General features: G+C 38.7%; 1 protein-coding gene across 4 annotated transcripts in view; it reads left to right on the top strand.

Annotated features, from left to right (window-relative positions):
• The window catches only part of syngap1b (synaptic Ras GTPase activating protein 1b), a 180,510-nt gene that overhangs the window by 48,300 nt on the left and 107,547 nt on the right, over positions 1-24,663 (top strand). For all 4 annotated transcript variants that reach the window (XM_058053245.1, XM_058053243.1, XM_058053244.1 and 1 more), the window contains exon 4: positions 15,325-15,430. In XM_058053245.1, the coding sequence (XP_057909228.1) occupies positions 15,325-15,430 (106 nt within the window). The remainder of the gene's footprint in view (positions 1-15,324; positions 15,431-24,663) is intronic.

Here is a 24,663-nt window from a genome sequence, read left to right as displayed (position 1 = left end):
AACTCTTATATAAATTAAATAGCTAAGTCATAATAATGGTAATATTCATAATAAAATATGATTGTTTTGTTGTTAAATTTATATAAATAAGTGAAAAAATGAAAGAATTCAAAACAAAAATACACTTTTGTCCTAAAAATACAGAAAATATATTTGTATTGGAATTGTTCATTTGTTTATTATAAGAAGCCAAAGAGTACACACAAAAAATGCATTTTGTGATTTTGAGATTTTGTGTTTTTGCGTAACACATTCTTTCCAAATTGTACGTGTATTTTTTAGTTTTTTTTTTACAAACTTTGGGAGGTCCATGATACAGCAATTGTGTCAAAATGTAAACTAGAATGTATCACAGTCTTTTAATAAACCCAAGAAATTGTATTTAAGTTAAATAATAATTTAATAATTTAATAATTTAATAATTTAATAATTTAATAATTTAATAATTTAATAATTTAATAATTTAATAATTTAATAATTTAATAATTTAATAATTTAATAATTTAATAATTTAATAATTTAATAATTTAATAATTTAATAATTACATTACATTACATAATTGCATAATTGCATAATTGCATAATAATAATTACATAAAATAATAAAATAAACATAAAAATAAATATATATATAATAAATGAAAATAAAATAAAATAAGAGCATAAAAAATAAAGCAAATAAAAATTTCATTCAAAAATTAATTTCCACCCTCGGTCATCGCTGTGTGTAGTTTGCATGTTCTCCCCGTGCATGTGTGGGTTAATAATGCGCGAATCAATAATAATAATTTTTACTTACATTTTTAATTAAATTAATATTCAAGTAATTTGGCACATTTAAAATAAAATAAACATGAATAAAGAATAACAGAGAAATGTCCATCCATCCATTTTCTATACTGCTTGTACTCATTAGGGATATGCAGGAGCCTATCCCAGCTGAAAAATTGTCATTCCGTGAGCATAGGACACCATTGATGCTCAAAATATATGATACACTATCAATATTTTCCATTGTCTTCTTTGTATTCTTATCCATTTTGGCGTCTGGCACCCCATCTCAGCATCGTTATCCTTCTTTCTCCTGCATCAGCGCCTCCTTTGGAATCAATCCTTTCAAGACCTTCCATTGATACCTCACTTTTAGCCTTTTCTCCATCTTTGCCCTTCTCTTCCTTCCATTAGCTTCATCTTCATCTCCATCTTCCCTTGCCTCCAATCTGCTCCTCGACTCTTTGGGCTGATTGTCAGCAGTCAGCGTCTCGTCTCCTCGCAGACCGAATATCTCGGCGCCGTCTTTGTCGCTGCATTCAGTGACTTCATGAATGGCGGCTATCAGGAAGCGGTTGTATGGTTCTTCCTCCACCCAATCGGTTCCTCCAGGGAATAAAACCCCTTATGTTGTGTCTGAAATGTGTCAGATGTGCTTGCCTGCTGCCTCCAAGCCCTTACAGTGGGATTACACCCTCAATCGCTTCCTCTCAATACTCTGCTTTCCATTCATTTTATAGCAAAGGTGTGTCCGAACCTTTCCCACCGATGGCCACATTGTGAAAAAGCAACATGCCAAAAAGTGGTCGCTCCCCCTCCAACTTAACTGCCATTAATTGAGAGCTTTGATTTCTAAAGCTTTGGGACTCCAGCAAACCACAGTGAGAGCCACGAGCCACAATGTGAGTGTGAATGGTTGTTTGTCTACGTATATGTGCCCTGTGGTTAACTGGACACCAGTCCAGGGTGTACCCCGCCTCTCGCCCCAAGACAGCTGGGATAGGCTCCAGCACCCCCGCGACCCTCGTGAGGATAAGCGGTTGAAAATGAATGAATGAATGACTTCACCCCCATTAGTGTTAGAATTCCATTACAAGGTCAAAAGGTCACTTTTGCATCACAACATAGTCATATGTTATATATGCATATAATATATATATATATATATATATATATATATATATATATATATATATATATATATATATATACGTGTATATATATATATGTGTATATACATTCATTCATTCATTTTCTACCGCTTTTTCCTCACGATGGTCGTGGGGGTGCTGGAGTAACATAATAATAATAACAATAATAATAATAATAATAGTTCAATTATATACATTTGTTTACATTTTTTATTAAATTAATATTTAAGTCATTTTTTACAGAAAAGCTCATTTGGCACATTTAAAATAAAATAAACATGAATAAAGAATAACAGCGAAATGTCCATCCATCCATTTTCTATACTGCTTGTACTCATTAGGGATATGCAGGAGCCTATCCCAGCTGAAAAATTGTCATTCAGTGACATATATATATATATATATATATAACATATTATAGCCCTGTGATTGGCTGGCCACCAGTCCAGGGTGTACCCCGCCTCTCACCTGAAGACAGCTGGGATAGGCTCCAGCACCCCCACGACCCTCGTGAGGAAATAGCAGTAGAAAATGAATGAATGAATGAACTCCTCACTTAAGGCTGCACAGTGGAAGAGTGGTTAGCATGTAGGCTTCACACCTAGGAGACCCGAGTTCAATTCCACCCTCGGCCATCTCTGTGTGGAGTTTGCATGTTCTCCCCGTACTATACTAATTAGGGATTACTTGTATTACTTGTACTAATTAGGGATATGAAGGAGCCTATCCCAGCTGAATAAATGTCATTCAGTGACATATATATATATATATATATATATATATGTATATATATATATATATATATATATATATAATAGCCCTGTGATTGGCTGGTGACCAGTCCAGGGTGTACCCCGCCTCTCGCCCGAAGACAGCTGGGATAGGCTCCAGCACCCCCGCGACCCTTGTGAGGAAAAGCGGTAGAAAATGAATGAATGAATGAATATATTATATGTATTATAATATGCATATTTTGCTGGACATTTATGGAAATGATGGCTTTTGTGCCAGTCGAGGCTATGTCTCCTTTCTTCCTGTTGGGGGAGTAAGAGGACCAACATGGCTGGTTGCCGTCTCCACTGATTACATGACATGACATTACATAAATGTGAGCCTCATACAGTACTGCCACACTCCGGTGCCCTCGCCTGCAAGTCAAGCATCTGGGTCTTATTTTTTTTCTGCATCACCTTCCAGCGTCACGCTAGAGGAGCCACCTGGGGCTCAATGCTATGTTTTTGTCATATATTAGCACTCTGGCACACAGATGATGAGATGGCCGTGCACCGGCCTGCAAACAAGTGCAGTGCTTGAACGCTCAAAGGTGCGTGTCTGCAGCGTGGGTGTCGGCGGGATTAATTATCTAAAGAAGCGAGGTGGGCAGTCAGCACAGAGGAGAGAGGTTGAATATTTCAGTAAAGATTGGCTGACCTCAACTCCCAAAGTGATTGGAGCACAAAGAAGCCTTTGGTATCAGCGTGACGATTACATTTAAATGAGATCATTTTCCCAGGAGGTCATTCCGTGGATACCAGACTTTAAATGGCTTTTAATCTTCGGATAATGCGCCTTTTCCTCTGTGGACGATGTCGACTTTTTCTCCAATCCCTTTGGGGTATAGGAACGGGAAAACAAGGACAATTTGTCTCCTGCCAGCTTAGCTGGAGCACCGAGATGCTCTCCTCGACCTTAAAGACAACCCCTCTTCCATTTATCATTTTTATTGAGAGGAATTGTTCTCTGCCAGGTCTGACTCTGTGGGATGTGGACACTTATAGGTCCACTTACTTGCATGAACTTTTTCCAGGCACTCCTACAAATCTCGGAGTGCGCATAATAAACCAGCTGAGCCGAGTCTTCATGACTTCTACCCAGACCCCTAACTGACAGCTTGGTGGCTGCATGGAATAACTTTACTCCCCATTTTATGCACCTTTCCGCTTCCTCATACAGTGGTGAGAAAAAGTGTTTGCCTCCTTCCCGATTGCTTCTTTTTTTTCCATGTTTGTCACACTTAAATGTTTCTGATCAGCAAACAATTTTAAATATGAGACAATGACGACACAACTGAAAACACATTTAACTAAGATTAATTGAGATCTATCAGTAGGGAAAAGCTTATAATGCCATTTCTAAAGCTTTGGGACTCCAGCAAACCACAGTGAGAGCCATTTTCCACAAATGGTGAAAAAATGGAACAGTGGTGAACCTTTCCAGGAGTGGCCGAACAACCAAAATGACTCCAAGAGCGCAGACGACTCATCCAAGAGGTCACAAAAGACCCCACAACAACACCCAAAGAAAACATAGGCTGGTCTCCATTTTGCCAGAAAACATCTTAATGATCCCCAAGACCTTCGGGAAAATACTCTGTGGTCTGACCAGACAAAACTTGAACTTTTTGGAAGGTGTGTGTCCCATTACATGGAGCGTACCAACATACCATCATAGCAACAGTAAAATATGGTGGTGGTAGTGTGATGACTCATCCAAGAGGTCACAAAAGACCCCACAACAACACCCAAAGAAAACATAGGCTGGTACATAGTGTGTCCCATTACATTGAGCGTACCAACATACCATCATAGCAACAGTAAAATATGGTGGTGGTAGTGTGATGACTCATCCAAGAGGTCACAAAAGACCCCACAACAACATCCAAAGAAAACATAGGCTGGTACATAGTGTGTCCCATTACATCGGGCGTACCAAAATACCATAATAGCAACAGTAAAATATGGTGGTGGTAGTGTGATGACTCATCCAAGAGGTTACAAAAGACCCCACAACAACATCCAAAAAAAAACATAGGCTGGTACATAGTGTGTCCCATTACATTGAGCGTACCAACATTCCATCTTAGCAACAGTAAAATATGGTGGTGGTAGTGAGACGCCTCATCCAATAGGTCACAAAAGACCCCACAACAACATCCAAAAAAACATAGGCTGGTACATAGTGTGTCCCATTACATAGAGCATACCAACATACCATAATAGCAACAGTAAAATATGGTGGTGGTAGTGTGATGACTCATCCAAGAGGTCACAAAAGACCCCACAACAACACCCAAAGAAAACATAGGCTGGTACATAGTGTGTCCCATTACATTGAGCGTACCAGCATACCATCTTAGCAACAGTAAAATATGGTGGTGGTAGTGTGATGACTCATCCAAGAGGTCACAAAAGACCCCACAACAACACCCAAAGAAAACATAGGCTGGTACATAGTGTGTCCCATTACATCGGGCGTACCAAAATACCATAATAGCAACAGTAAAATATGGTGGTGGTAGTGTGATGACTCATCCAAGAGGTCACAAAAGACCCCACAACAACATCCAAAGAAAACATAGGCTGGTACATAGTATGTCCCATTACATGGAGCGTACCAACATACCATAATAGCAACAGTAAAATATGGTGGTGGTAGTGAGACGACTCATCCAAGAGGTCACAAAAGACCCCACAACAACATCCAAAAAAACATAGGCTGGTACATAGTGTGTCCCATTACATCGAGCGTACCAACATACCATAATAGCAACAGTAAAATATGGTGGTGGTAGTGAGACGACTCATCCAAGAGGTCACAAAAGACCCCACAACAACATCCAAAGAAAACACAGGCTGGTACATAGTGTCCCATTACATCGAGCGTACCAACATACCATCTTAGCAACAGTAAAATACGGTGGTGGTAGTGTGATGACTCATCCAAGAGGTTACAAAAGACCCCACAACAACATCCAAAGAAAACATAGGCTGGTACATAGTGTGTCCCATTACATCGAGCGTACCAACATACCATAATAGCAACAGTAAAATATGGTGGTGGTAGTGAGACGACTCATCCAAGAGGTCACAAAAGACCCCACAACAACATCCAAAGAAAACATTGGCTGGTACATAGTGTGTCCCATTACATCGAGCGTACCAACATACCATAATAGCAACAGTAAAATATGGTGGTGGTAGTGAGACGACTCATCCAAGAGGTCACAAAAGACCCCACAACAACATCCAAACAAAACAGGCTGGTACAAAATGTGTCCTATTACCTCAAGCGTACCAATATACCATCATAGCAACAGTAAAATATGGTGGTGGTAGTGAGACGACTCATCCAAGAGGTCACAAAAGACCCCACAACAACATCCAAAGAAAACATAGGCTGGTACATAGTGTGTCCCATTACATCGGGCGTACCAAAATACCATAATAGCAACAGTAAAATATGGTGGTGGTAGTGTGATGACTCATCCAAGAGGTTACAAAAGACCCCACAACAACATCCAAAAAAAACATAGGCTGGTACATAGTGTGTCCCATTACATTGAGCGTACCAACATTCCATCTTAGCAACAGTAAAATATGGAGGTGGTAGTGAGACGCCTCATCCAATAGGTCACAAAAGACCCCACAACAACATCCAAAAAAACATAGGCTGGTACATAGTGTGTCCCATTACATTGAGCGTACCAACATACCATCATAGCAACAGTAAAATATGGTGGTGGTAGTGTGGTGACTCATCCAAGAGGTCACAAAAGACCCCACCACAACAACATCCAAAGAAAACATAGGCTGGTCTCCATTTTGCCAGAAAACATCTTGATGATCCCCAAGACCCCAATAATTAGGGTAGTCTGTCTTCTTGTTACTTTATCTCATACGTTTTTTAACATTCTTAACTCCTCACTTAAGGCTGTACGGTGGTCGAGTGGTTAGCATGCAGGACTCACAGCTAGGAGACCCGAGCTCAATTCCACCCTCGGCCATCTCATGCGTGGGTTTTCTCCGGGTACTCCGGTTTCCTCCCACATTCCAAAAACATGCTAGGTTAATTAGCCACTCCAAATTGTCCATAGGTATGAATGTGAGTGTGAATGGTTGTTTGTCTATATGTGCCCTGTGAACAACAACAACAGCATAGAGAGAGCGTTTACTCCATGAAAGCCGCCACCAAAAACTGCTTTTTACTTGTACTTGTGCAGGCAGAGAATAGCGTTGCTGCGTGGTAGGCATATCCTGTTATAGTGGAACAAATTAGCGTAGCATTAGCATGTATCACTGGTGATAAGTGTTCCATTTGCAAAGAAAAACCATAATACAAGAGTCACTTACAATATCTGCTCTCACCGGGATGCCAACTGATGTGTTGGCTTTAATCTTTCCGAACAAGACTTGTGCTCCCTATTGAGTTGGTAAATTCAGCGTAGTCTTCAGGTAAAAAGACTCAGAGCGAACAAGCATGTAGCCGAGTCTTCCTAGTGATGTTGTCAGGTCTAAGTTGAGAGCCGGCATCTACTGCTTCTCTCTCAGTGGATGTTTAGTTGATCTCAAAGTTAACCCTTAGATGCATAAGTGGGTCAAAAATGACCTGGTCAGGTTGTTTTCTTGAAATATCTTTGTAATAATTTTTTTTTTTATCATTTCATATTCCAGGTATTCCTAAAAAAAACGTGTTTTTGATATCATGCCATTCACATTTTTAACTTATCTTTTATATATTTTAAGAAATTGTAGTTTTTGTGTTACTACCCCAACCTTCCATAAGTGGGTAAAAATGACCCGGTCAGGTTGTTTTCTTGAAATATCTTTGTAATGAAAATTTTTTTATCATTTCATATTCCAGGTATTCCTAAAAAATTTTTTTTAACATATCTTTTATACATTTTAAGATTTTTTTGTTTTTGTGTTACTACCCCATATATACATATTATATTATTATATATCTTATTTTCATTTATTATGTTGACTATATTGGCTAATCGTAGTCTCTATAGGGGTGTTAATCCATATCCAGAGGGCTCTAATAATATTAAAAAGCATATTTAGAAGCTCATACACATGAAACAGATGATACACATGAAACCGGAGTACCCGGAGAAAACCCACGCATGCACGGGGAGAACATGCAAACTCCACACAGAGATACCCGAGGGTGGTGATTATTACATGAAAATTAAAAATAACAGCCTCTGTTTTTTGGCTGTAATCTCAGCATCGATGCTATCAATGTTAGCATCATTCCTGGATGGAACAGAGAAGTCCCGGATAAACAATATCCATTACATCAAAGTCCTATTTGGGCATACAGATGGTGTAAAATTCCAATTTCCAAGCGTTAGTCAGAGCAGGGTGAGTGTGTGTCATTCTACAGCCTGGGGGCAAAAAGAGGTGTAGCATCTGCCCTGTGACGGGACGTTTTTGTTGAAGGCTTAAAGGACAAACTGTGCTTTTGGCCACTTTGGCAATCTATGCTGCTCTGATGCTGTGCCCGTGCAAGTGTGTCCTTGTGCACTGCACGTGTGTAGCTTTAACCCTTGGATGCATAGTAAGTGACAAGTCAAAAATGACCTGGTCACGTTGTTTTCTTGAAATATCTTCGTCATGAAAAATTGTTGTATGTTCATATTCCAGGTATTCCTAAAAAAAACATGTTTTTGATATCATGCCATTCACATTTTTAACTTACCTTTTATACATTTTAAGAAATTGTAGTTTTTGTGTTACTACCCCAACCTTCCATAAGTGGGTCAAAAATGACCCGGTCAGGTTGTTTTCTTGAAATATCTTTGTAATGAAAATTTTTAATAATTTCTTATTCCGGGTATTCCTCAAAAATCATGTTTTTGATATCATGCCGTTAGGTATTAATGAATGAGTTCTCCTCCTATTTTGTGTGGAAGTGGTAACTTTTTGGCTTCTTATTTTGTCTTTCCCCACCCTCAGCCATCTCTGTGTGGAGTTTGCATGTTCTCCCCGTGCATGCGTGGGTTTTCTCCGGGTACTCCGGTTTCCTCCCACATTCCAAAAACATGCTAGGTTAATTAGCGACTCCAAATTGTCCATAGGTATGAATGTGAGTGTGAATGGTTGTTTGTCTATATGTGCCCTGGGATTGGCTGGCCACCAGTCCAGGGTGTACCCCGCCTCTCGACCGAAGACAGCTGGGATAGGCTCCAGCACCATTGTGACCCTCGTGACGATAAGCGGTAGAAAATGAATGAATGAATGTGTTCTCCTCCTATTTTGTGTGGAAGTGGTAACTTTTTTGCTTCTTATTTCCTCCCACATTCCAAAAACATGCTAGGTTAATTAGCGACTCCAAATTGTCCATAGGTATGAATATGAGTGTGAATGGTTGTTTGTCTATATGTTCCCTGTGATTGGCTGGCCACCAGTTCCCTGCCTCTCGCCCGAAGACAGCTGGGATAGGCTCCAGCACCCCCGCGACCCTCGTGAGGATAATTGGTAGAAAATGAATGAATGAGTTCTCCTCCTATTTTGTGTGGAAGTGGTAACTTTTTGGCTTCTTATTTTGTCTTTAAGCGGTAGAAAATGAATGAATGAACTCCTCACTTAAAGCAAAACTACACTTTTTGGAGGAATTTTCTCCACATTCATGACAACATGTGCCCTGTGCGTGGACACCGCCTCTCGCGCCCGAGGACAGCTGGGATAGGCTCCAGCATACCCCAAGACCCCCGTGAGGAAAAGCGGTAGAAAATGAATGAATTAATTTTGAGGTTCATCATCTAAAATGACTTCTTTAACTTTTCTTCTTCCATGCCGGCTGGCCGGTCCAACTTCCTGTTGCATTCCAGCGGCACCTGCAGACTCCGTCATCCGTGCCCCATCATATCCCGTATACATCAAATTCTGTCTCCTGCAGCGTCAAATGAGCTTGCAGGTGTTTCCCCTTCAATGGTCGCCTGTCGGTGGGCGGCCGTGTCAAGGTTGGCTAGCGAGGAGCTCTGGGTGTGCTCCATGACTCACGTTGGCAGTGATGAATTGCAGCAGGCAGTGCCGCCGTGGGTGGGGAGGGGGTGGCGGGTGGCACAATAAGTGGGCCCGGCAGTTTGTGGAAAATTCCTCTTTTGGGCTCCTTCCTTCCAAGTCCGTTGTAAGAAGACCAGTTCTTGGCGTGAAATCGTATTTGCAAACGTCACACATGAGAATGTCCCTGACTCCTTAAGAGCTGCACCGGACAACCTTTTGTCAGCTCGGGCTTTTAGCTCGTGCTGCTCTTATTCAGCGTGGATTTCAGTCCCGACCAATCAATCCCAGAGTGGATTAACATTGTGATTTTCCTCATGTGGACTCCATGGCAACAGCTAAAAAAAAGTCCCATTATTCCGAGCATTGTGTCCTCAGCGGGTGTAAAGGAAAGCACTCTGTGTATATTTAGAAATGGCATAAAGCACCGGCGTCCTCGTAAAGCCTTCACCATGCAACTGTGACTTTATTAGCGTGGCTGATCAATGGCGAGCTGGAGGAATGTGAAGTTAATTCAGGTTTACGGTTACTCATTGCCACTAAAGCAAATTCAATTAGTCCAACAGAGTGCACTGACACTCTCTGCTGATTCCTCCTATATTCATCTTGCAGTGTTGGGGGGGGGGGGGACCTGGACCTGATCCGCTTTTGTTTAGATGTCGTTCGTCTTGCATTAGAATCACTCATTCACTCATTAGTTTAGCGTGAAAGGGCATCCGGATCAACAAGTTGCTCTATTAGATGGACAGGACAGGTTAAAAAACATGTGATTGGTCCCAAACTACTTACTAACTACTTCCTAACTACAAAGGAACCATCATTGAAAAGAGCTAATTACAAATATACAACATAAATTGGCCAGAAATATTTCAGTATTGAACAAAGCAAAATTTGTTTATCAATCAGAAATCACTCCACACTCTTTATTGCTCTCTGGTTCTACCATATCTTACTTATTGTGTGGAAATATGGGATCATAACTATAAAAGCAATCTTCACTGGCTAAATGTACTGCAAAAAAGGCCAGTAAGGATAATTCATAATGCCGCCTACAGAGAACATACTAACTCCTCCACCACCATATTTTACTGTTGCTATGATGGTATGTTGGTACGCTCGATGTAATGGGACACACTATGTACCAGCCTATGTTTTCTTTGGATGTTGTCGTGGGGTCTTTTGTGACCTCTTGGATGAGTCATCACACTACCACCACCATATTTTACTGTTGCTATGATGGTATGTTGGTACGCTCGATGTAATGGGACACACTATGTACCAGCCTATGTTTTCTTTGGATGTTGTCGTGGGGTCTTTTGTGAGCTTTTGGATGAATCGTCTCACTACCACCACCATATTTTACTGTTGTTATGATGGTATGTTGGTACGCTCCATGTAATGGGACACACTATGTACCAGCCTGTGTTTTCTTTGGATGTTGTTGTGGGGTCTTTTGTGACCTCTTGGATGAGTCGTCTCACCACCACCTCCATATTTTACTGTTGCTATGATGGTATGTTGGTACGCTCGATGTAATGGGACACACTATGTACCAGCCTGTGTTTTCTTTGGATGTTGTCGTGGGGTCTTTTGTGACCTCTTGGATGAGTCGTCTCACTACCACCTCCATATTTTACTGTTGCTATGATGGTATGTTGGTACGCTCCATGTAATGGGACACACTATGTACCAGCCTGTGTTTTCTTTGGATGTTGTTGTGGGGTCTTTTGTGACCTTTTGGATGAATCGTCTCACTACCACCACCATATTTTACTGTTGCTATGATGGTATGTTGGTACGCTCCATGTAATGGGACACACTATGTACCAGCCTGTGTTTTCTTTGGATGTTGTTGTGGGGTCTTTTGTGACCTTTTGGATGAGTCGTCTCACTACCACCTCCATATTTTACTGTTGCTATGATGGTATGTTGGTACGCTCGATGTAATGGGACACACTATGTACCAGCCTATGTTTTCTTTGGATGTTGTCGTGGGGTCTTTTGTGACCTCTTGGATGAGTCATCACACTACCAACACCATATTTTACTGTTGCGATGATGGTATGTTGGTACGCTCCATGTAATGGGACACACTATGTACCAGCCTGTGTTTTCTTTGGATGTTGTTGTGGGGTCTTTTGTGACCTCTTGGATGAGTCATCACACTACCACCACCATATTTTACTGTTGCGATGATGGTATGTTGGTACGCTCCATGTAATGGGACACACTATGTACCAGCCTGTGTTTTCTTTGGATGTTGTTGTGGGGTCTTTTGTGACCTCTTGGATGAGTCATCACACTACCACCACCATATTTTACTGTTGCTATGATGGTATGTTGGTACGCTCGATGTAATGGGACACACTATGTACCAGCCTATGTTTTCTTTGGATGTTGTTGTGGGGTCTTTTGTGACCTTTTGGATGAATCGTCTCACTACCACCACCATATTTTACTGTTGCTATGATGGTATGTTGGTACGCTCCATGTAATGGGACACACTATGTACCAGCCTGTGTTTTCTTTGGATGTTGTTGTGGGGTCTTTTGTGACCTCTTGGATGAGTCGTCTCACTACCACCTCCATATTTTACTGTTGCTGTGATGGTATGTTGGTACGCCAGATGTAATGGGACACACTATGTACCAGCCTGTGTTTTCTTTGGATGTTGTTGTGGGGTCTTTTGTGACCTCTTGGATGAGTCGTCTCACTACCACCTCCATATTTTACTGTTGCTATGATGGTATGTTGGTACGCTCGATGTAATGGGACACACTATGTACCAGCCTGTGTTTTCTTTGGATGTTGTTGTGGGGTCTTTTGTGACCTCTTGGATGAGTCATCACACTACCACCACCATATTTTACTGTTGCGATGATGGTATGTTGGTACGCTCCATGTAATGGGACACACTATGTACCAGCCTGTGTTTTCTTTGGATGTTGTTGTGGGGTCTTTTGTGACCTCTTGGATGAGTCGTCTCACTACCACCTCCATATTTTACTGTTGCTGTGATGGTATGTTGGTACGCCAGATGTAATGGGACACACTATGTACCAGCCTGTGTTTTCTTTGGATGTTGTTGTGGGGTCTTTTGTGACCTCTTGGATGAGTCGTCTCACTACCACCTCCATATTTTACTGTTGCTATGATGGTATGTTGGTACGCTCGATGTAATGGGACACACTATGTACCAGCCTGTGTTTTCTTTGGATGTTGTTGTGGGGTCTTTTGTGACCTCTTGGATGAGTCATCACACTACCACCACCATATTTTACTGTTGCGATGATGGTATGTTGGTACGCTCCATGTAATGGGACACACTATGTACCAGCCTGTGTTTTCTTTGGATGTTGTTGTGGGGTCTTTTGTGACCTCTTGGATGAGTCATCACACTACCACCACCATATTTTACTGTTGCGATGATGGTATGTTGGTATGCTCCATGTAATGGGACACACTATGTACCAGCCTGTGTTTTCTTTGGATGTTGTTGTGGGGTCTTTTGTGACCTCTTGGATGAGTCGTCTCACTACCACCTCCATATTTTACTGTTGCTATGATGGTATGTTGGTACACTCGACTGCCGTGCCGCTCTAAAAAGAATTAAATGTTTTAAAATTTCATGACATGACTTTGAAAATATATGAAAGATGTTAAAAATGTCCAGGCTTTACTTTTTTTTTGTCTTTTATCTTTTTGAAGACCCGTTTCACATCCATGGTTAATTAAACTGAGGTGTTAATTGGAGCAGCTATGGAATTATAGTTTGGATTTTTAGATTTATTTGGCTTTTCAAGAAACTTTGGAGCTTTTCTGGGGTCCAGCATTGTGTCTTTTAATCCGCATTTGTTGCAAGTGCTGTCCCAATACTTTTGTCCACAGTGAGTTTAGGGGTCCAGACGTGTAGACGTGCAGTGAATGCGCAGACTGGACTCATAAAGAATACATGGATTTTGCATCTGCGGCGCGTAATTGCTTAAACAACTCCCGTTGACAGCTCCGGCTTTTAGCTCGTTGCCTCGGCTCTTATTTAGCGGCGATCAGTGGAGGCGGGTTTAAGACCAGGAATAATGCAGTCGCTCTGTCCACTTGTCGGTTATTGCTGGCAAGGTGTGTATGTTGGCGTCTGTGCAGTAATTGTTGAAGTGTTCTCGTCTTGTTGTCTCCACGGTCTGCATTAGCCAAACGCTATTTTAGTACACACACACTTGCTGTCTTCTGGGACATATGGCTCAGTTTGACCCGCTCTTGTCCTTCGCTATTTTTTACCGTCAAACCTCCCGAGGCTGCGCTGTAGATAGCGCCACCGTGTGGCAGCTTTTATGAGCCGACGGTGCGTGTCAGCTTTGTCAACGAGAAGTAAGGTCGTGTAACAACACAAACCACACAGACATCAATCCCGGCCTGCTGGGCTTGATGTTGCCAAGGGGATGCGGGAAAGATGGCCGTTGGTACATTCCAGTCCGTCCACTCCAGCGTTCATGTGTTTTATTTATTAGCGTTTTCTTTTGCCTTTCATTGATACCAAATTTTAAAATAGAATATAGCTTAACGGTATCACTATTAACTGCAACAGTTCATACTGAAATGCTCTGGGTGATTTTAATTATTTTTATTTTTATTTTTATTTTTATTTTTATTTTTATTTTTATTTTTATTTTTATTTTTATTTTTATTTTTATTTTTATTTTTATTTTTATTTTTATTTTTATTTTATTTTTATTTTTATTTTTATTTTTATTTTTATTTTTATTTTTATTTTTATTTTTATTTTTATTTTTTATTTATTTTTTTATTTATTTTTTATTTATTTTTTTATTTATTTTATTTTTATTTATTTTATATATTTTTTATTTTTATTTATTATATATTTTTATTTATTATATACATTTATAGATATATTTATATATATATATTTTTTAATTTTTTATATATTTTTATCAGAGGCAGCTTCATCATTTTCAGACAACTCAAGTTTTATTTTATTTTATTTCATTTCATTTCATTTTATTTTATATCTAAAAATATATGTATATATTTTTTTATATATATATATTTTTTTTATATATATTTTTATCAAAGGCAGCTTCATCATTTTCAGACAACTCCAGTACAGTCGTATATAATTTCTGTATAATTTGAAATATATAATAATAAATTTCTTACACTGCTTAGATGAAATAGGTTGTTACTATTATTCATATCCTTTAATACACTGTAGTGGAGTTTAAATGATAATAATAATAATCTGGATGACTGCATGGACAAAATCCCAGGTTTATCATTTTCAGACAAATGAAGCAATTTTTCAAAATTTCTATGTAATTTTAATTTATTTTTCAGAAATTGCAAAAACCTTTTTTACATTCATCATAGTTACATTTTTATATAAGGCAGCTTCATCATTTTCAGACAACTCAAGTACAGTCGTATAGAATTGTCGTATAATTTGAATGTATTTTTACTAGAAAAATTGAAAAAAGATTTTAAATATATACGTAATAATAAATGCCATCAATATTAGATGCCGTCATAAGTTCTTCCTGTATGTGCACGAGTGTGTTGTTGTATATATTCACCTTGTACATTGTCTCTTTGTCTCAATGCAGGTACATCCTTTGCTGATGCGCGAGAGGCGCTCAGAGTCTCACAGGAACAAGCTGCTGCGGCGGACAGTCAGCGTTCCTGTTGAGGGGAGGCACCATCCCGAGATGGGTGAGCAGACACGACATTCTCATTTCCCCCGAAAGAAAAAAAAAATCGAGATGAATGCTCATGAATGCGAATGTGAAATGCAGAAACTTGCTGGTTTGTAAATCATAGCAACGCATGGCTATGTTGCAATATGCCCCCTAGTGGCTGTGACCAGGATAGACATGATCATTGAATCTAATTGCAGAGATGAGAACTTTCTAGTACATTGAACTGCCGTACAAGTGTAAAAAGAAGCTCACCTTTGTGAAACCTAACACAGAGAGCACCCCTTGTTGAGATTTAGCTTCTTTTGAAATAAACCCAAGAGAAAGCAAAAGTCACCATGAATTGCACAACCTCACTTAACTTATCTAAAGAAGCTATCAGAAGTGGTTGGAGTTGCAGATTTTATGTTGCAGAAAATGATGGGACTGTTTTGACAAACTGTTGAGTGCAGTCAAAAACGCAAGCTGTAAGTAACAGTTTATCAGCGTCCTCACTGTTTATTTTCTGTAAGTAAGCGGTTGTCTGTGTAGCAACGTAGAGTGTGCATACAGGGAGCGTCTTACATGCATGCATGCACCAATATCTGGAGTTGCTAATAGCATTTTAATAGCCCGAATAGCCTTTTTCACTTCTTATTTGATGAAATATTAGCATGCATATTAACCCTTAGATGCACGAGTGACTGGACCCTCCACTCTTCCATAAGGGGGTCAAAAATCACCCATACTAGAATCAATGCCTTTTTATGACAATTTAGCCATTTTGGTTAGGAATAATCACTTGTATGATATTTAGTATTATATTTAGGACCACACAAGAATGATTTCATGTTAGAAACATCTTCATTTTTCACTTTTTTACATCTTTGAAAAAGAAAATGACCCCGTACAACAATAGAAAATGGGAGGATCCATTGTGTGTTGCATAAAGATAAGTTAAAAATGTCAATGGCATGATATCAAAAATATGATTTTTAAGGAATACCTGGAATATGAAATGATAACAATTTTTCATTACGAAGATATTTCAAGAAAACAACCTGACCGGGTCATTTTTGACCCACTTATGGAAGGTTGGGGTAGTAACACAAAAACTACAATTTCTTACAATTTATAAAAGATAAGTTAAAAATGTGAATTGCATGGTATTAAAAACATGTTTTTTTAGAAATACCTGGAATATGAAATGATGGAAAATTTTGATTATGAAGATATTTCAAGAAAACAACCTGACCGGGTCATTTTTGACCCACTTATGGAAGGTTGGGGTAGTAACACAAAAACTACAATTTCTTAAAATGTATAAAACGTAAGTTAAAAATGTGAATGGCATGATATTAAAAACATGTTTTTTGAGGAATACCTGGAATATGAAATGATAAAAATTTTTCATTACGAATATATTTCAAGAAAACAACCTGACCGGGTCATTTTTGACCCACTTATGGAAGGTTGGGGTAGTAACACAAAAACTAAAATTTCTTAAAATATATAAAAGTTAAGTTAAAAATGTGAATGGCATGATATCAAAAACATGTTTTTTGAGGAATACCTGGAATATGAAATGATAAAAATGTTCATTATGAAGATATTTCAAGAAAACTACCTGACCGGGTCATTTTTGACCCACTTATGGAAGGTTGGGGTAGTAACACAAAAACTACAATTTTTTAAAATGTATAAAACGTAAGTTAAAAATGTGAATGGCATGATATCAAAAATATGATTTTTGAGGAATACCTGGAAAATGAAATTATAACAATTTTTCATTACAAAGATATTTCAAGAAAACAACCTGACCGGGTCATTTTTGACCCACTTATGGAAAAATATGTTTTTTGAGGAATACATGGAATATGAAATGATAAAAATGTTCATTATGAAGATATTTCAAGAAAACTACCTATCATTTTTGACCGCTTATGCATCTAAGGGTTAACATGCTGTTGTTGTGGTCTACAATGGAGTATTGAACATAAAGATTACAAATGCAGGCCAATATAATCTGATATCAGAGCAATATGCGATATCTATAGCCCACACCCCAATCTGTAGCTTTTACCCCCCCCCAAAAAAAATCCCCCGTTCATCCTCACCTGCATGACTTTAGGTTATTTTAGCTTGTGTGGTAGCATGATGGTCTCCTAGCAACAAGGTAGCAAGGAGGATGCGGTGCTTGTGTGCAAGCTGCCACTTGCATGGTCACAGTAGACGTCTGCGTTGCATCGGGGATGAAAACCTTGTCATCGCAGCAGCTCGGCGACCTCTTCTTTGACTAGTTCACATGAATGGTCTCGCTTTGCGTTGATGGCGATGCTTTGTGTTGCTCTCTATTGGTCCTCTGCTATTTATATCTCACTGTGTCCTTGGCTGTACTCTACTACTGTACTCTCACTCGCTCTGTCTCCAAAATATACTCTACTGCTTGTTTTCCTTTTTTTTTAAAGTCCGCCTCGTCCACCCTTTTTAAAATTCGGACTGCTCCCAACCATTCGCGCTGACTGGAGTGTATATCTATTCCCTGGTTTGCGTCCACGGGTATTTGTTCCACCTCTGACCTGACGTCTTGACATGTGCTGACATGGCCTGGTCACGTCATATCACTGTGGTAAACACAAACATCAGTACGGCCCGAACAGCGGCTCACTCGCTGTTGTTGTTATTGGTTAAGAGAAAGGCCTAACATGTAGCGAACGACGCTGTCTGTGAGCGTGCACCATATTGTGCTAATGCTAATGTGTTTATATTTACTTTGCCAATCAAATGGTCATAGAAATGGTGAAAAATCATGTCATTGTTGTAGTATAAAGCGGGGGTGTCCAAAGTGTGGCTCAAGGGCCATATAAGACCCACAGCTTGTTTTTTTTATTGACCGATGGCTCATTATAGAAATAAAAAAAACAGCAAAATTGGGAAAATGTAGCAAAATGTAAAGAAAAGAAGCTGAAATGTTGATAATAACAAAAAGATTTGTCTTGAACTCATTTGCGACCAAAGACATTTTTTTTCAACCTCGCTCGCTGCCAAAGACACACTTATACGTGTTTTTGAGCTAGAGGCAAAATGAGGTGATGATGCAACTCCACAGTCGAGCACGTTTGGTGCAGTTTTATGGTAATGGTAATGGTAATGGTAATGGTAATGGTAATGGTAATGGTAATGGTAATGGTAATGGTTTAATTTCATTTGAACATGCATCGGATTCCAATTGAGTGCATCCCATAATCAGTTCCCAGTTCCACATGTCCAAACGTTATAAAACCATTTCTAAAGCATTGGGACTCCAGCCAACCACAGTGAGAGCCATTATCCACAAATAGTGAACAAAATGAAACAGTGGTGAACCTTCCCAGGAGTGGCCGGCCAACTAAAATGACCCAAGAGCGCAGCAAGGACTCATCCAAGAGGTCACAAAAGACCCCACAACAATATCCAAAAAAGTGCAGGTCTCACTTGCCTCAGTTAAGATCAGTGTTCATGACTCCACCATAAGAAAGATACCGGGCAAAAACGGCCTGCATGGCAGAGTTCCAAGACCAGGACCACTGCTGAACCAAAAGAACATTAAAGCTGGTCTCCATTTTGCCAGAAAACATCTTAATGATCCCCAAGACCTTTTGGAAAATACTCTGAGGTCTGACCAGACAAAAGTTGAACTTTTTGGAAGGTGCGTGTCCCCTTACATCTGGCGTACCAACATACCATCATAGCAACAGTAAAATATGGTGGTGGTAGTGTGATGGTCTGGGGCTGTTTTGCTGCTTCAGGGCCTGGACGACTCATCCGAGAGGTCACAAAAGACCCCACAACAACATCCAAAGAAAACATAGGCTGGTCATCTTGATGATCCCCAAGACCTTTGGGAAAATACTCTGTGGTCTGACCAGATAAAAGTTGTCCCATTACATCGAGTGTACCAACATACTATCATAGCAACAGTAAAATATGGTGGTGGTAGTGTGACGACTCATCCAAGAGGTCATAAAAGACCCCACAACAACATCCAAAGAAAACATAGGCTGGTACATAGTGTGTCCCATTACATCGACCGTACCAACATACCATCATAGCAACAGTAAAATACGGTGGTGGTAGTGTGATGACTCATCCAAGAGGTCACAAAAGACCCCACAACAACATCCAAAGAAAACATAGGCTCGTACATAGTGTGTCCCATTACATTGAACGCACCAACATACCATCATAGCAACAGTAAAATATGGTGGTGGTAGTGTGATGACTCATCCAAGAGGTCATAAAAGACCCCGCAACAACATCCCAAGAAAACATAGGCTGGTACATAGTGTGTCCGTTTACATCGAGCGTACCAACATACCATCATAGCAACAGTAAAATATGGTGGTGGTAGTGTGATGACTCATCCAAGAGGTCATAAAAGACCCCGCAACAACATCCAAAGAAAACATAGGCTGGTACTTAGTGTGTCCGTTTACATCGAGTGTACCAACATACCATCATAGCAACAGTAAAATACGGTGGTGGTAGTGTGATGGTCTGGGGCTGTTTTGCTGCTTCAGGACCTGGAAGACTTGCTGTGATAAACGGAAGCATGAATTCTCCTGAAGGAGAATATCCGGCCATGTGTTGGTGACCTCAAGCTGAAAGCAACTTGTGTTGTGCAGCAGGACAATGATCCAAAACACACCAGCAAGTCCACCTCTGATTGGCTGAAGAAAAACCAAATGAAGACTTTGGAGCGGCCTAGTCCAAGACCTGGCCTGAAAAAGGCTTCATGCTGGAAAAGCCTCACACGGGGCCAAGTAGGTTTGGATTTTTTTTCGAGTCTGTCCTTCCATTTGGTCGCGGCTAATTGCGAACAGAAACAAATCAATAAATATAATTTTGGATTCTCCATCTTCTGCTGAAATGAAATGTTTACCAAAAGAACGAATGATTGTCTGTGTGTCTCATTAACCTCTGTGAAATTCAATAGAGCAATCCGCATTAATGAATTTGGCCTTTTAATGCTTAGCGTGTTTGTGTGATTGTAAATTGACTGTCTGGTTTTTTCTTATCTGAACGGCTGAAACTGATTGTGTGTGCTTTTTGTTTTTCACTTGGTTAGTTATTCTTCATTTATTCTTTCACATCAATTTCACTTTAAACCGTCTTCGTCTTTGACCTTCACTTTTTTGGAACATGCTGCATTCCGGGCATATTTATTCTATTCTAAATGTATGCACACATTTCAATATTTATTTATTCAAAACTCCTTGGAGAACATGTTGGACTTCCTTTTGATGAGTCATCTCTGTTGTTGAAGGCAAAAGGATGTAGTCTCCCACATCACTTACTAGAATTTTTTCTGTCCCTTTAAAAGTACACTGTAAAAAATCAAATTTTACTACGCTTAAAATAATTTGTAACCTCGCTGCCTTAAAATTTTGATTAAATCCAAAAAATTATTTTAGGTAATTTCAACTCGCAACAAAGTTTCTCCAACTTAAAAGATCAAGTTCAGGAAGCTGATACATTCTGTAAAAAATTCCAAGTTGACTCAACTTGAAAAAAAATGGAACCTTGTTGCCTTAAAATTTTCATTAAATCTAGCAAATTATTTTAGGTAATTTCAACTCACAACAAAGTTTCTCTGACTTAAAAGATCAAGTTCAGGAAGCTGATACATTCTGTAAGAAAATTCCAAGTTGACACAACTTAAAAAAAATTTGTAACCTCGCTGCCTTAAAATTTGGATTAAATCTAGCAAATAATTTTCGGTAATTTCAACTCGTAACAAAGTTTCTCCAACTTAAAAGATGAAGTTCAGGAAGCTGATACATTCTGTAAAAAATTCCAAGTTGACTCAACTTAAAAAAAAATTGGAACCTCATTGACTTAAAATTTTGATTAAATCTAGCAAATTATTTTAGGTAATTTCAACTCGTAACAAAGTTTCTCCAACTTAAAAGATCAAGTTCAGGAAGCTGATACATTCTGTAAAAAAATTCCAAGTTGACTCAACTTGAAAAAATTTGTAACCTCGCTGCCTTAAAATTTGGATTAAATCTGGCAAATTATTTTAGGTAATTTCAACTCACAACAAAGTTTCTCCAACTTAAAAGATCAAGTTCAGGAAGCTGATACATTCTGTTAAAAAATTCCAAGTTGACACAACTTAAAAAAAATTTGTAACCTCGCTGCCTTAAAATTTTGATTAAATCTAGCAAATAATTTTCGGTAATTTCAACTCGTAACAAAGTTTCTCCAACTTAAAAGATGAAGTTCAGGAAGCTGATACATTCTGTAAAAAATTCCAAGTTGACTCAACTTAAAAAAAAATTGGAACCTCATTGACTTAAAATTTTGATTAAATCTAGCAAATTATTTTAGGTAATTTCAACTCGTAACAAAGTTTCTCCAACTTAAAAGATCAAGTTCAGGAAGCTGATACATTCTGTAAGAAAATTCCAAGTTGACAACTTTAAAAAAATTTGTAACCTCGCTGCCTTAAAATTTGGATTAAATGTAGCAAATTATGTCACGTAATTTCAACACGCAACTAAGTTTTTCCAACTTAAAAAAAAAGTTCACGTGACGTATTGCTTTGTTTTGGGAACTTTCTTTATTAGGTCAAATGAACAAATATTTTTGTTGTATCAACAATAGAAGTCAAGTAATCTCAACTCACTTTTGATTTAGCTCAAGTAAATTCAACTCACAAATAAATTGAAATGAATTGAAATAATTTGTTAACCTGATTTGAAAATGAGTTGAGATGACTTGATTGTTGATACAACCAAAATATTTGGTTATTTGACCTAAAAAATGAAGTCATGTTTTGTTCTTAAAAGTCAAGTCATGTTCTTAAAAAAACTTGTTTTTTTAAGTTGGAGAAACTTAGTTGCGTGTTGAAATTACGTGACATAATTTGCTAGATTTCATCCAAATTTTAAGGCAACGAGGTTCCAAATGTTTTTAATTTGGAGTAAGTAAAGTGGGCCGTGGATCCATTCTGGGTAGGTTGCAAACAGCAAGTCAAATATTACATTAAAATGTACAAAGAGTAAAGTGTAAAAAAAATAATTAAAAATAAATACAAGAATAAATAAAAATAAGAATGACTTCAATAAAAAGTTAAAACATCTGAAAAGTACAAATAATTTGTAAAAAATGTAAAAAATAAAACTTAAAATTACTTCAATAAAAGTGTTAAAAAAATAAAATTGACTTCAATAAAAGTGGATCATGACTAAATGACCTTTGGAACTTGTGGGTCCCGGGTTGAGATTGTGTTGTGAGTTCATTCAAACCTCCAATAAAGACATGTTGTTCCTGCTCTGGTGCTTGTGTGTCACCCAAAATAACGGTAACATTACTGACACCTAGTGACCACTGTAGAATATTTTCACAATACACTGCTGTGAGTGTTATTAGCATGTATGAGGTTACGTGGGAATGCATTTTTTTTATATATATTTTTATTTTTATGAACGTAGAAGGGGGAAATATGCGGTTTTAAAAAAATAGCCTGCCATGTGTGGACAAGGCCTTAAACTCCGTAGTGATTATCATGCGGAAATAAAGGTTAATTTCTTATCTATGATATGGATCAGCTTGCACGACCTTGTACCCATTTCATATTCATCATTTATTGAAAAAAAAATGCAATCAAATGCAAATAACACTCGGTCCAAAATGTTGCTTTATCTCCACAATGAAGAAGCTCGTTAAGTCGCAGTCAAAACATCCATGAAATTATGAATTATTGCAGCCTGCAGGGCCAAACCCGCTCCCATGCGTCCCCACTTCCTGTCTGCTGCTTCATTATGAAATGAAAACATTTTGCTTTAAACATGGCTGATGTGTCGACCATAAAGCCGCTAAAGTCCTGAACGAGCCTCCAGTCAGACCTAAGTGACCCTTGAGGATTTAATGATCTTAAAGAGGCATGATGAGAGACCTTATGAATCATCATGGGGATTATTATTTATAATTATCTGATCTGGAATGAGAACTGCTCATGACGGTGGTAGCCGTGTTGAACAGGAATTGTGTTCCTGTGCACGGGTGTCCAAGTCCAAGTCCAAGTCCAAGCGGCTCCCCAAGGGGCTCAGGCTCCCGTTTGGGAGGTTTTGCTGAATCATCTTGCTGTCTTTGTGCATGGAGCTCCAAATGAATACAAATATTTTTTTGTGATGGGCACCAAGGCAGGAACCTTCCTAAAACCAGGACCAGAACTTGTGATATATATGTTTCGATACCAGGTCAGGTGTTTGCTGGATCATTTGGACCAGTCATTGTTGGAGAACTTCATGCTTAAAATGTCGCTGCTTCACTCGTCACGTGTCATATTTTCTTTAAAAATGAATAAATTAGTAAATCATACTTATAATGCTATAAATATCTTCTTTTCTTGAAAGGAAAGGTATACAAAACTGTGGTGAGACCAGTTTTGCTGTTTGGTCTAGGGCCTCAAACTAGTGTCCTGCGAGCCACATTTGGCCCGCGGGCTGCGTGTTTGAGACCCCCGCCTTGATATGAAAGTTTAATGTTTAAGTTTGATATGGATGCTGTATGGTATCATGTACCCAGAAAAAATGATTACGTTTGATTCATGTTCATGTTAAAGGTTAAATAACTGTTAATAGTTATCCTCCCTATCCGTGTGGAAGTGGTAGGTTTTTGGCTATTTAAGTTGAAAGGAAATAACTTGAAGGCTACCGTTTAGGTGGCTAGCTCTCTAGTTTGCGAGTTAGCATGTGTCTCAAGACCCTGCAGTTGCGCAATATGTTGTAAATAAAAAAAAAGTATAAATGCGACTATAGTCATGTTTTGTCATGTCTATAAAAAAAGATTAAAAAAAGATAAAGAATTATCTGTCAGAAAATACTTAGCAAAATATGTATAAATCAGGGGTCTCAAACATGCGGCTCGCGGGCCAAATGTGGCACGCAGGACACTAGTTTGAGGCCCCCGCCTTGATATGAAAGTTTAATGTTTAAGTTTGATATGGATGCTGTATGGTATCATGTACCCAGAAAAAATGATTACGTTTGATTCATGTTCATGTTAAAGGTTAAATAACTGTTAATAGTTATCCTCCCTATCCGTGTGGAAGTGGTAAGTTTTTGGCTATTTAAGTTGAAAGGAAATAACTTGAAGGCTACCGTTTAGGTCGCTAGCTCTCTAGTTTGCGAGTTAGCATGTGTCTCAAGACCCTGCAGTTGCGCAATATGTTGTAAATAAAAAGAGTATAAATGTGACTATAGTCGTGTTTTGTCATGTCTA

The sequence above is a fragment of the Doryrhamphus excisus genome, chromosome 17 (assembly GCF_030265055.1).
Source record: "Doryrhamphus excisus isolate RoL2022-K1 chromosome 17, RoL_Dexc_1.0, whole genome shotgun sequence".
In the NCBI taxonomy this organism is placed as follows: domain Eukaryota; kingdom Metazoa; phylum Chordata; class Actinopteri; order Syngnathiformes; family Syngnathidae; genus Doryrhamphus; species Doryrhamphus excisus.
Note: the sequence above shows the minus strand (reverse complement) of the source record. Positions and strands in the feature narration are given on the sequence as shown.